Source organism: Theobroma cacao, chromosome 1 (assembly GCF_000208745.1).
Source record: "Theobroma cacao cultivar B97-61/B2 chromosome 1, Criollo_cocoa_genome_V2, whole genome shotgun sequence".
Lineage (NCBI taxonomy): Eukaryota > Viridiplantae > Streptophyta > Magnoliopsida > Malvales > Malvaceae > Theobroma > Theobroma cacao.
In genome coordinates, this window is record NC_030850.1 from 3,508,630 (window position 1) to 3,521,334 (window position 12,705).

At 36.9% G+C, this 12,705-nt stretch overlaps 2 protein-coding genes and 1 non-coding gene across 3 annotated transcripts; 1 reads left to right on the plus strand and 2 right to left on the minus strand.

The window, feature by feature from the left end:
- On the minus strand, positions 823-4,225 carry LOC18611279 (BTB/POZ and TAZ domain-containing protein 4). The gene is made up of 6 exons (XM_007047448.2): positions 3,744-4,225; positions 2,880-3,233; positions 2,252-2,382; positions 1,634-1,940; positions 1,205-1,518; positions 823-1,068 (listed from the first exon to the last, which is right to left on the minus strand). The coding sequence occupies exons 2-6, from the start codon at positions 3,141-3,143 to the stop codon at positions 933-935; spliced, it is 1,152 nt and encodes a 383-aa protein (XP_007047510.2). The 5' UTR covers positions 3,144-3,233; positions 3,744-4,225; the 3' UTR covers positions 823-932.
- Positions 5,286-5,359, minus strand: TRNAV-AAC. The gene has a single exon. It is a non-coding gene; the product is annotated as a tRNA-Val (tRNA).
- On the plus strand, positions 8,551-10,605 carry LOC18611281 (cyclin-D5-1). The gene is made up of 5 exons (XM_018120925.1): positions 8,551-8,992; positions 9,109-9,195; positions 9,305-9,596; positions 9,688-9,821; positions 9,927-10,605. The coding sequence occupies exons 1-5, from the start codon at positions 8,699-8,701 to the stop codon at positions 10,137-10,139; spliced, it is 1,020 nt and encodes a 339-aa protein (XP_017976414.1). The 5' UTR covers positions 8,551-8,698; the 3' UTR covers positions 10,140-10,605.

Genomic DNA, 12,705 nt, shown 5'->3' on the forward strand with positions numbered 1-12,705 from the left:
CTTAATAAAGGCCCTTGATCACTCTTCATAAAACCATCTTAAAATCGTAAGTGAACAGTGTATGATGTTTACTATGTAATTCTAATTATTAATTAGAAGAGATATAAAAGGTATAAGAAAAAGAAGTGTAAAACTTATAATCCGTATATGCTTATACATTAATGTCATCAACGTTTTGATACATTAGTTAATCGGTGAATTGGTCATGCATGTAATGCATCAACAAGGTTGATGCTTGATCGAAAAAGCCAAAAACGAAAAGTTGATGCTTGCTCCTGTTTGTCCCAGCCCCCCACCCCCTCCCTCCCCCAAAGCAGAAACAAAAAAAAAAAAAAAAAGGGCAGCTAGGTTACAAAAGTTGATGTGCCCCGATTTTGGTGCCTTTTGACAATGAAGACTCTTGTATCAAGCAATTTTTTTAGGTGTACATTTCCCCACAAGAATACTTGCTTTTGAATAGTTTGAAAGGGATCATTCATTTAAGCGATTGCCATGTGCTTCTGGTGTGTGATTCTCCATCGTGGATCCACCAAACATCCTTACATGTTGATGAACGTGACATCATAAAAAAATTTGTCAAAACAACCTGACAAATATGTTTCAAATCAAGCCTTTCAAATTGGCTCATCAAGAATCCTTTCACCTATCTCAACTTTTTCAGTAATTGACAACTACCCATCGTTTAGATCTTTTATTTGTGGTTAGAAAGGGAGGGAAAAAGGGTATATCGGTTGAGAAGTTGTCTGTCAATAATTTTTTGGGGTGTCTTTTAATAAGGCTACTAGGTTGATCGCAGTGCATATCTGATATCACTTCTCAAAGTGTTGGGAACGGAGTGATTCTTCATTTGCTTTATAATTTATGTAACGGGGCACAAAGTTTGAGATAATTTTACAAATGAATCAGGATGTAGGAGACCTAGACTTTGTTTGTCATGAAGAGATGGAATTTAAGGACACAAAGAATGGTGCACCTCCGATTCTCTTTGTTCTCAATATCTTTTTCACTAGCATTTTCCACTTGATCTCATCCTTCTTGCTTTGTTTCCTGATCTTCTCCTTGAAATTCCTGAAATGAAAAGTTTCAATAGTCTCAGTTATAGACTACATAAATAGCTGATTTATGCGGATTGGATTAGTTATTTCAGTGAACCAATTGACATCAAGCATGTCATTAGAGGACAAGAACAAAAGAAAATAAGTACCTGCACAGAGGAACTCTGCACAAACTTGAATCAGCGCAGAGACGGGAGTGTAACTCCAGTAGCTGCCACATTCTTTTGCAATGAACACAGCCGCCAGGAACTCTCAACTTGCAACCAGCAAAGTGACGAATAAGCAATTCTAGTCCTTTACAGGCTGCATAATTGCAAGGTGCCTGGTCCTCTTTGAAATCCTTGTCATGTGGACCAATTGTCCTGCAACCATCTCTGCAAATATGAACAAGGGCTTCCATTGCTTCATACAGTTGAAGATAGATCTTCCTCTCATTTGATTTTCTGATTTTATTTTTTCGCATCTGAAAAGCATGTTTAACAATGGCTTTAGAATTTTGATCAAAGTTCAAAAACGAGGGGCTTTAAGCAGAACTGCTATAAAGTGACTTGAGAAAGAAAAATAAAGAAATCTCTTACATTTTCTTCATCAATCACGGATTCCAGAAGTTCTTTTTCAAGTGCTGGATGGCTCTTCTTCATTGCTTTCCATCCTTCAGTAGCAGAAACAGACTTGAAGTTGCTTAGGATCATACGGTGACTAATCAGAGAAAGCCGAGGTGCATCACACAGTAATGCAAGCTGTAAAACATCAATTACATTTTCTATAGTAAGCAAGCCATGCTCTAGGTGCTGTTCACAAATTTGCTTCAACTGAGGAACAACATATGCGTGTGAGAGGACCAACAATTGCAGGACATATTCCTTCATTTCCTCTTTCTCATAACTACAAATAAAAACCAATAACAATTAGCACATGGTAGTAGCATGATGCAAGCACAAGATCTCAGTGGCACTGATTTCTTCATTGGTCTTAAAACCAAATAACCAAAGAGCAGTTTTGGCAGTATCAATATTTCACCTAAAATTTATTTTTTTATTTATAATTGAGAGTTGGAATTTTTTATCTTTTGAACATAATGTTATTTTCCCAAAAATGTAAAAGTCCTGTGTCAAGATAACTAGTAATTTCCAATTACTTCACTGGTTCACAAGATTGTATTCGAAGGAGATCTCCTATGAGAAAAGAGTAGTTACCAGGAAGAGTACAAGAATCGGATGAAAACTCGAACTGCATCTTGTGGAACACCATGGATTGTAATTGATCTCTTCTTACCAAAGCCCTTTGCTTGTTTCAACATGCCTCTTAAGACAGGAGAAGCCATGCCCTGTTGGCAAAATGTCCGGTGAACAGATTGACTCAATAATTTGTTTAAGATACTCCGTCAGCATGCTAAACAGTCACATTTGCTCTATTTTCCTATATATTTAAAACACTTAGCAACTTGATCCCTGAGAGATACAAAGAGAAAGGGCCAACGTGGATTCCTTTTTGCAGATTAGGATAAAAGGATTAAACATGCTAATGAAGCAATGTCACAGCCGTAACCGGGGTTTCATTTGTAATGTCCATATCTACTACTTGTCGAGAGGATGCATCATCCTCTATGGCCTAAGACTTGCATATTCAAGCAATTTGTGTAATTAAGACACCGAAAAAATGCTTAATTAAATTCATCAGTGTGATGACTTGAGAGTGTTAAACTAGTAAAAAAAAAATCAAAGTTTCGTGTTCTTGGCGTATTTCTCAAAAAGAGAACAAGGATGCATCGCATTAAACAAGCTTTTACTACCAATAAATAGAGAAGTAATACAGGAGGCTTACAAGAATATTAGAATGGGCATAGACGATGCCACCATAATCAGTTTTAATGGCAATATCAGCCCTATAGCCTCCATCAAAGAGGCTATCCCACAAATCCCTCGTGGCTGTAGAGACACAGCTGTATCCTCTTATTTGTGATCCATTCATCATAAATAACCCCTTCCGCCCACAATTTGTTGCTGGACCAGGTAACGGAGGTGGCGCTGGACAAATATTGTTGGCGTCTTGAGGAGGTTGCTTGGCACTCATTTCCATCTTTCCCATTGGCTTCTAAACTTCCCTTTTGGAGGATTTTAGTAACAGCCACACTCAGGGTTCTTTTGTTTTTATTTTTTATTTTTGGAGAAAAAGAATCTGAAAAAGATTGAAATAGCAGAACTTTGATAAGTGACTCAAAATCAAAAGTGTGTCACAATTTGCATAGATAGAACACTTTGAAAAATTGAAATACAAAGTTAGACAGAAGATTCAGATTACAAAGCAGGCCCAAGTTAAACAAGATCAACAGAATCAATCGAAAAATCAATGAACAAGAAAAGTAAACAAATAACTAAAACGATTAAGGTTTAATCTGGGTACTGTTACCCCTTCTTAAGATGAAGATATGGTGTTTGAATCCTGGTTTTTCCTTCAAATTTCTCATATGTACCCAAAAAAAGAAAAAGAAAATACCATTGCGAAAACTATATAAGAATTCATGAAATGGAAACATTAAAAACATGGGAACTCAATTAACTTTTCAAAACTATCTGCAATTTGGAAATGCAAAATCAGTACGAAGAAATTAACTTCTTTCCCTCCCAAATTCTCTAATGAAATCTGATCAGCAAGATAAAGAGAGACAGATGAATAAGATTAACATACCCGTTTTCTTTTCCTCTTGCTTGTCTTCTTGACGTAATTGTTCAATGAAAAAATGCACGAGGAAAAAAAAAAAGGGGAAATAGCGATGATCACTCCCTTGCCCGCTCGAAAGTCCTCAAAATAACCGTCAATAACCACCGTCAGATTCTGTTCCTCCAAAAACATATACAAAAAAAGAAGACCAGAGCTGCCGACACCAAGCTCCACCGCCAACGCCACCAGCTCGGGTGTCAGAACAGGTTAGAGAAAGAAAACAAAGAAATTGATAGACAAGAAAAGCCGCCGAGGAAATAGAAGCTTTAAAAAAAAAAAAACAAACAAACAAACAATTACTGTCTTAATCCAATCTGTTCCGATCAAATCTTTCTATCTGTCAGCAAAACACCCTAAATATATCCTGCATGATTTCGCTTACTCACTTCCACGTCATATCCTAGTCATTCTCCACGCGCTTTCCCGCGTTATATATCTCGTCCTTGATAATTTTTCTACTTGTTTAACAGTTTCAACGGTCGTTAAAGCTCTTGGGTAAATATCCATTTCCAGCTACTTGTTCCCTGTCTGGCAAAATGGGCGGCAGGCGCTGCCATTTTATTTTGGCTCGTCCATTAGCTGGACGCGGTGGGGGGTTCATATCTTCTTGTTTAGACAAAGACGTTTTGCCATTGTTTTGGTGTTTGGTTTGGGCATACATTGCCATATTCAACACATTTGTGTCTTCTTCCGCCCCCAATCAATGACGAGGAAGTTTCGGTGTGTGATTAACTTGCGGGGGAACGTTGGGTACGCAATTGACACGTGATTGTGAGGGGTTGATCCATGCTTTACCATTAAAAACTATCAAAATCTTTGAAGCGTATGCTTTAGATGGTAAATATTTTAAAGCTAATCATTAGTTTCATGGAACTTGTTTTATGGCTAAGATCAAATCAAACTATGGGTTTGGAACTACTTAGGTGTTTGCAATATGTACAAAATATTTTAGGTTTTATAACCTTTTCTTTAAGGATATCAATCCATAATTTGTAGCTTAAATTAAAATTAAATTCTTAAATCATAAATTGATTAGATTCAATCACTGGCACCAGTGACACAAGTTTCAAAGTACAAGGGACATAAATGTGACAGAATGCACATGGGTGAAGATTTCAGATTTGAGATTAATATCAAAACTTGTCCTGGCATTGGATCAACAAAAATTTAATTGCCTTAGTATTAATAATTTTCTATACCCTTTTCGTTTCTTGGATCATCCCCGCCGACAAATTTGATAACATTCAGGCATGAATTGGTTGAGACTGGAATTCATGCATTCAAAGGTTGAAAATTAGATTATCACTGTCACAGTTATCAAGCACTTCTATGACAGGGTGCAAAGGAGAAGGAAACTAGAGTATCATCTCATTGGATCAGCCCAGGACGTTGTATAAACTTGTTTATGGGCTTCAATAAGCAAGTATTTGCTTGGGTTTCACTGAAGGTTCATCAGCTGTGGCTCAAGAAAATGAGCCCAATGCAAAAAGGACACTCAAAAGAGAGACATGGCGTCGCCCGGACTCGAACCGGAGACCTTCAGTGTGTTAGACTGACGTGATAACCAACTACACCACGACACCATTGTTGGAAGTGCCTCGTGAACTTCTAATCGGCTGCTTTGTAGAAAATAACAAGTTCCAAGTACTAATTATAGCCATATTTAAAGAAAATAAAATTATACTCAATTCATCGTATCATCTTGAGTTTGATAAAGATACTGCATAAAAGATAAACTTTTGAGCATAATATATTAACCACTTTTAATGTCAATGAACACCCGTTAATGGGACTCTATATTATAAAAGGTACGTCTGGCATACATGAATGCATGTAAATTTACATATAAAAGCTTCATACGTGTCATGCACTATCTAACTACATTGTTTTTTCGGTCTGACCACAGTAATCAGTATGCACAAGAAATAATTGTCTTGATATCCAGAGACTAACTCGCAATTCCATGAATGAGAACTGACAAGGACATGGTATTGGAACCATGATTTTCAACGCACACAGTGAGAATTTTGAGTAGAACTTCTAAAAATTACAGAGTCAAAGCTGCTGACCATCGTGGGAGTTCCGAAGAAATTTTCAGTCAAGGGTTTTAGTCCTCCGCACTAAGACCCAAGCAAAAAAAAAACAGCAACCTCTTGCAGACACTATAAATGTAAACATACTAAAATTCCTGGCAATGATAATACCTTATTTTCTATAATTAGTGGGAGAGGGTTGGCAAGCAAAGGCCAAAGGCCAAAGGCAAAGCGGGGGGCAACTTTAGATAGAGGAGGAGCGTCTTCATCTTCATATAAAACCAGACTGGCCTGGAGCAGTGGTCCAGCCTTTCGCACGTGAAGACGCTCCTCCCTCCCCCCCTTCCCCTGCAATTATCTTCACGTGTGTTATCATACCAAGTATCAATGCTTTTCTTGGCTTTGCCCTTAGCTTAGCCCCCCTTTATCCATGCTTTTCCCCCCCTCCAAATCTCTCTTATAGTATTAAACAATGCTGTGGGTCTTACCTTATTATATGCTTGTAGTGTAGCATTGGGACAATGTGGGTTTTCTTTCTCAAAATTGAGAAAAGGGTATTGCTCCATCCTTGTTACAAGTATTTGTCAACTTATATATGGGTTAATCTATGTTGGCCCCATCCAAAATGTAAAGATGGCAAGTTTAGGCAAAAGTTTGTCTTGGGTTTGGAAAATTCCCATTGTTAAGCTTACAAAAAATTAAAAAATGAAGCTGTTATTTAGGAACTCATCTAACTTTCAAGGTGGAAATCAAAGTTTACAGAGCATGCTACTTGTGTTAGATGGCCATTTTCCAAACTAAAGAAATGAAGAAATATAGATTAAATGATTTCCAAGGTGAGACATTAAAATTCTTAACTTTCAACCATTCCTTCTTTAGTTAGCTACCAATTTTATATAAATGCTACACCCTTAGTTCAATGCCTCAATAGGATAGGAATAGCATTTACTAAAGAAAAAGAAAAATTTACAGCTTGTACATATTCATATGTTGCAACCCTTTTCCCTCGATTAGCTGCCAAATATATTTAATGATTGCCATGATTGATAGCATGAAATCTGCATGTTCATTAGAATTGGTCCAGAAAAAACAATTAAGCTGATACTTTTATAGTTAAAAATAAATGAAAGAAAACAGAGACAACATTGAAAAGAAGCATATTCTGTAAATGCAACAACATTTCACCATATTTTGGTAGTCAATAATGTTGTTTTATCTGAGTTAAGAAGTTGTTAACATGCATTTTAACCAATAATATTGTTTGACAGTGCCAGTTTTTGGATCATGTGTCATCTCTATACTTGCATTTTCTATTCACATATTTTACTTCTCTGTTTACTTAATAAAATAAATCCAAGGGACAGAACCGCCTGCATGCCCCCCTTGAAAAGAATTCACTTTATTCTTCATGGGGCTCTGCTCAATCTTATTGCCACCTTTCTTATTAAATACCATTCAATTTAATAAAGCTTACAAGTAAATCCAAACGTCAAATAAGTCAGAAACATCTTAGGGTCGAGTCTCAATTGCTTATAAAATGTATTTATTATGACAATCTAAGCTGCTTAGCAAGATGCAGAGTGAGCCCATCTGACTGTTCAAAGAACCGTTACCCGAATCCAAAGGTGAAAAGAAAGTGATAAATGGTTAGATTAGTTGTATTTGTTTTTAAGGTTTGGACCATCATTCCAGCAGGTGTACATAGTACATACAGGTAGGTTATACATGTATTTCTATTTTATTCTGTTTGTTAGTTGATTGGAAAAATAAAAAAGAAAAAGGGAGAAATCACTGGCAAGGCCTTTGGGCTATTTCCATAGTGTCCTACTAATTGGAGGAAGATCAATAACAGAAAGGAAATTGACTAAATCAATAATGGTTATATAGGTGCAAATGAATGTTGAAAAGTTATTGCAAAGCAATGTAGCCTTTTAGGTAAATTTTCATTTATATCTGTTGACTTGTTATCTGGAGCCATTGCCCCATTTCTACTCGTTTACAGCTGTTATGGAATAATGCAGATTTTGGACAAAGTGAGAATTTTCTTCAGGAGTTTACTTGAATAGGATCGATTCTATAAGGTCGTACCATTGTCTCCCTAAGTACTAGGAACTCTGAATTTGTTCAGTCAAATCAATGTCATTGTCTAACCAAAGAAAACTCCCAAACCAGTCTCTAAGATTTCGATTAAACTACATTGTTATGCTTAAATGCATGAAAAGAGAAAATGGTAACCTTCTTGTCAAATAGTTCTTAGAACTTCCAATTGCAAAACAAAGAACAAAACAAGAGTACTGATGATTGAAATGAACCTATAAGACATGAAACTTTTGTTTTTGACAATAGCAAAGGAGCTCCTTAAATTCTCAAATGGGACAAAACTTTGCCAAACCTACATACAGCTGTCTTAAATTCTTAGGAATACTCAAAGGAGTTGGTTTATAACTATAGTATAATCTCCCATAATTAATTTGTACACCCAGAAATATAGCAGAATCTCCCAACATAAGGAGAGATTTTTATAGTGTAAAGAGAGATTTTTGGGGATACCCTACCATATACTTCCTTTGCAAATTGTACAGTTAAAGGTACATTTTCTTTTCTACAGTGTAACTGCTAAATTACGCCTCTTTATATATCATCCGCTAATTTTGGCGGCACCAAAACCGCAACTCTGATCAGCAACTCCCCCTCCTCCTCACTCCCACCCTTTTTTTTGTTACTTACCAGATTCCCATCTCCCTCTAGATTTTCCTTAATCCCCTCAAACGTGGATTCAAGAGTTTAACATATAGTATGGTACTAGTAGGGTAAACGACCCATGTTTTGTTTTTGTTCTTTTCTTGGAGATTTTCACTGGTGACGTACGAGCAGAGTTGAGTTCAAAGAATGGGAGGGCTTGACACTTCGCTTTCTTGCTCTAGTCTCTTGTGTCCAGAAACCGTATCTAGTTTTTCTGAAACAGAAAGAGACGATGATCAAAGTGTTTTTGAAGATGATGAGAGTGTTCTCTTCTATAAGTCATCTTTTGTTACAGAGGGTGAAGATGAGTTTATAGAGAAGTTGGTTCAAAGAGAAATTGCTGTGGGATTCAAAACTAATGCATCTTTCAGTGATTATGAAAGTGCCTGTGAAAGCTGGCAGGGAGGTGCTCGCTTGGATGCTATTGAATGGATTTTCAATGTTTGTTTCTCCTTTTTTCAAAACCTTTATTTCTTTGTTCAATCTTTTTGTTCTTTTCTATTCTTTCTCTTGGTATGGTTAGATTGATGAACAAGATTTTGTGTTCTTTGATTCAGACAAGAGCAACCTTTCGGTTCGAAGTCCATACAGCTTATCTTTCTGTGACATATTATGACCAGTTTCTTGCAAAGAAACCCATTAATGTAAGCCCATTAATGTAAGCTTTTCTCAATTCTGTAAACAATGGCCAGATGGAGTTTCTTGATTGCCTTTGTGACAATGGCTCTTTGGATGTTATTTTCTTTGATATAGGATGGGTACATATGGTCTACTCGATTGTTGTCCGTAGCATGTTTTTTATTGGCAGCAAAATTTGAGGAGCGCAGAGTACCTCCTTCATCAGAACTTCGCGTACGAAATTTTCTTTTCCAGAAGGCATTGATCAAGAAAATGGAGGTATTGGTACTTGGAACCTTGCAGTGGAAGATGGGTACTATCACTCCTTTTGCTTATTTGCCTTACTTCATCAGTAAATTCTATGGTGAATCTGGGCCTAAAGGATTAGTCTCCAGAGCTCTGGAGCATATCATGGCTATGATAAAAGGTAATCCAAATTTGTAGTTTCCAATGGAATATTAATGAACCTATCCTTGTCTGCTTCCCCCTTCTTTACCGAATTGAATCTTTCAATGCAGAAATGAGATTGCTGGATCATCGACCATCTTTCATTGCTGCAGCTGCGGTGTTAGCTGCTTCTGACGTTCGATTAACAAAAGAAGAAATGGAGCTCAAGATGAATTTCATTTCATTCTGGGGATCTCGAGAAACTGTGAGCTTGCTTTTTCCGACCGTCTGCTATTCTGTATTACATGAGCATACATATATGTATAACTTGAACTCAATACTAATGCCAATCTTGCATTGGATGATACAGGAGCATATATTTTCCTGCTATAACATGATGCAGGAAATAGAGATGAGAAAATCTAGGACACCAGAGCATGTTATTTCCTCAGAATATTCTGCAAATCAGGATCCTGAGGATCCTTCTGCTACCAGTAATGGAGCTGGCGCTAAGAGAAAACTTACATTCAATGATCCTGATGGTGAAGGTAGCCCGGCAAAGAGAGTCCGTCGGCTTGAATGAATGGAGCTCGATATTCTTTTTAGTGATAGGATTTGGGTTTATTGATTGGATTTTTTTGACAGGAAAAAATTGATTCTTGCAATTGGATTTGCTTATAGGTCTAATAAGTGTTTTCTGCCATTTCATTATGATTTGGTGTTGATGATTGGGGATTCCATTTTCCGATGACAAGCAAAAGTTTTTTTCAGCCTGTGACAACCAAGAAGATAGAGAAAAGTGAAAGTAAATAAATAAAAAGGGATAGCTTTAGCCTACAGTAAGAAGTAAGAAGCTGACTGAAAGTCCAAAAGCCATTAAGGAGGAAGAGAAAGCCAAAAGAGTTTCCAGAAGGCAACTGAAGACCGTTTGCTTATAGTTTGTTCTTTTTTTCTGTAGTGTTTGCTTTGAAGAATGCTACGGTTGCTCACCCATATATTTTTTCAATTTGTTTGTGTATTTTTTTTCCTCCTTTGATTTTTTTTTTTGATTTGACAAGAAAAATACAATCAGTTGCAACCTTGAACCCTACGTTTTGATGGGGTGCTTGGGATGGTTCCTATGTCTTTCATAAGGCTGAAAGCCATGAGGAATGAGGAATTCTTTTTGTTTGATTTGATTCATCTATGTTGCATTTGGGCCATCGAAAAGTATGAAAAGGTTAACGGTGATTGGATTTGCCTGGAATGTTGAGCTCTCCTTTTTGATGAGTGGGAAGTTTCCTTTCCACCGATAGCTGGAACAGCAATAAGATTGGGGGGCCATGTAAACCCCAGAATATGCTTTAAGAAATCAAATAGCTAGCTTCTTTCCTGATTATGTTGCAGCTGAACTCATTTAAATGATGTCTAAATGCTTGATTAGATAGTGTACGAATAACAACTAAACTGTGAGCAGAGACACATCATAAGAAAAGGTGACTAAGATTTGCCATTAACTTCACATTTGATGTTGATCAAATGGGGAGGGCCACCTTGAGATGAAATGTAGACTTTCTCTTAAGCTTTTTGAATTCAAACAGTTTCCATGTAGACTTTCTCATTATCTTTTTGAACTCAAACGGTATCTAACTTTGTATATATATCTTGCAAGGTGATGCAGTAAACTGATAAAACGAACTGAAAAATATGGTTAAAAGTGGTAAAAACCCATTTTTGTTGAAGTTTCAAAGATTATCTATCTAAAAGAAATCGTCACAGACATTCTTATTGGCATTACAGGCCATCCTTCCTCAAAGCAGCTACATCGGGCACCCCTATGTGGCTATGCCGTTGTCTTTGCCTAAAACGTGTGAATGCCGATATTTGCTCACTTTGATTGATGTTTGTAGGACCCAAGTTGTCATCATGGAATTAGAGACCTTTGTTTTGGGGTGATTTGGGGGGGAGGAAGGGGGGCATGAGATTCATAGCAATTGGCAAATTGGGTGTCAGAGGCTCCACCCTTCCACATGCTGTCATAAGGTTCTTAGGATATCCAGTCTGGCATCGTACAGCATTGAATTTTAGTCTCCAGTTATTACTATGTATCTTGTGAACATACATGTTTCCCCTGCCGCAGTCATATCCAGAGGTTCAATGTTCCATCAGCAATAAGATAACAATGTAGCCTGCATTTATGCCGATTAACAATAACGTTAGAACCGCACATGTTATTTGTTTTTAATGTTTCCTGACTCACCAAGAATTTTACCAAGAACAAATTTTGAATGATTCCATGGATGTTAGGATTTATTGCTGGAACAAATTAGCAGCAATAATTGCAGAATTCTGTCAATTATACGTATACATTTTCCCATTTCTTCTTTCTTATGCATTCACAGTTACTTATTGCTCAGGTTTTTGCTGAGGGGAGAGAGAGGCATGACAAGTTCCATGGCTAGTCTAGTCACCATCTCTAACATGGCCCGAGCTGTCTACCAGAAAATGGATTTGCACAGGCAAAATCAGAGTCTCATGTGCACCAGACAATGCAAAAGGAAAAAATTTGCTGTTTGACTGATAAACTTTTAACTAAAATCAGGTTCTCATCTGTCTAAAAATGTACTTAAAAATATTTCTCTGTTCTTGGCTTACCATCACAATTGAATTTGTCGAGTTCTTCTCTAGATAAATGTTGCTTCAAGGATTCACATGACTATCTTTATGTTCAGTTGATATCAGCAACTCATAGCAAAAACCAGGCTTATCTTTAACATCAGAACAAACTCATCTTCAAATCAAGATAACATTGCAGGCTTATCTTGATTGCAAATGCAGTATGTGTTAGGTGAGGAAATAATACCATGTGACAATAACGGATTATTCCCTAAGCTACATCTAGCAACATTGCAGGAACAAATGGCAGGCAAAAGACAAGATATGTTCTGACGATCAAAATAGCGACAGCAGGGATTGATTCCATAAATTATCTCAATAACTTTCGTAAACTGGTAGCTGGTCAAGTTCTTATGGACAAATGGAATCAGAATTTAGAGGTACAAGGGTCTGAATTGATCCCATCAATATCCATAGAAACAGCATGAGCTTTTGTTGTTGCTATGAAGGAACCGAACAATGGTTTTCTCATGCTTGGGGACATGAGAAAAAAC

Excerpts from the sequence above, each read along its gene's own strand:
- LOC18611279 (XM_007047448.2), bottom strand. The coding sequence starts at position 3,143 with ATGGGAAAGATGGAAATGAGTGCCAAGCAACCTCCTCAAGACGCCAAC. Across the intron at positions 2,383-2,879 it reads ATGCCCATTCTAATATTCTT|GGCATGGCTTCTCCTGTCTT; the intron begins GTAAGCCTCCTG and ends TTTTGCCAACAG. Across the intron at positions 1,519-1,633 it reads CCGTGATTGATGAAGAAAAT|ATGCGAAAAAATAAAATCAG; the intron begins GTAAGAGATTTC and ends CATGCTTTTCAG.
- LOC18611281 (XM_018120925.1), top strand. The coding sequence starts at position 8,699 with ATGGGAGGGCTTGACACTTCGCTTTCTTGCTCTAGTCTCTTGTGTCCA. Across the intron at positions 9,597-9,687 it reads TATCATGGCTATGATAAAAG|AAATGAGATTGCTGGATCAT; the intron begins GTAATCCAAATT and ends CTTTCAATGCAG. Across the intron at positions 9,822-9,926 it reads TCTGGGGATCTCGAGAAACT|GAGCATATATTTTCCTGCTA; the intron begins GTGAGCTTGCTT and ends TGGATGATACAG.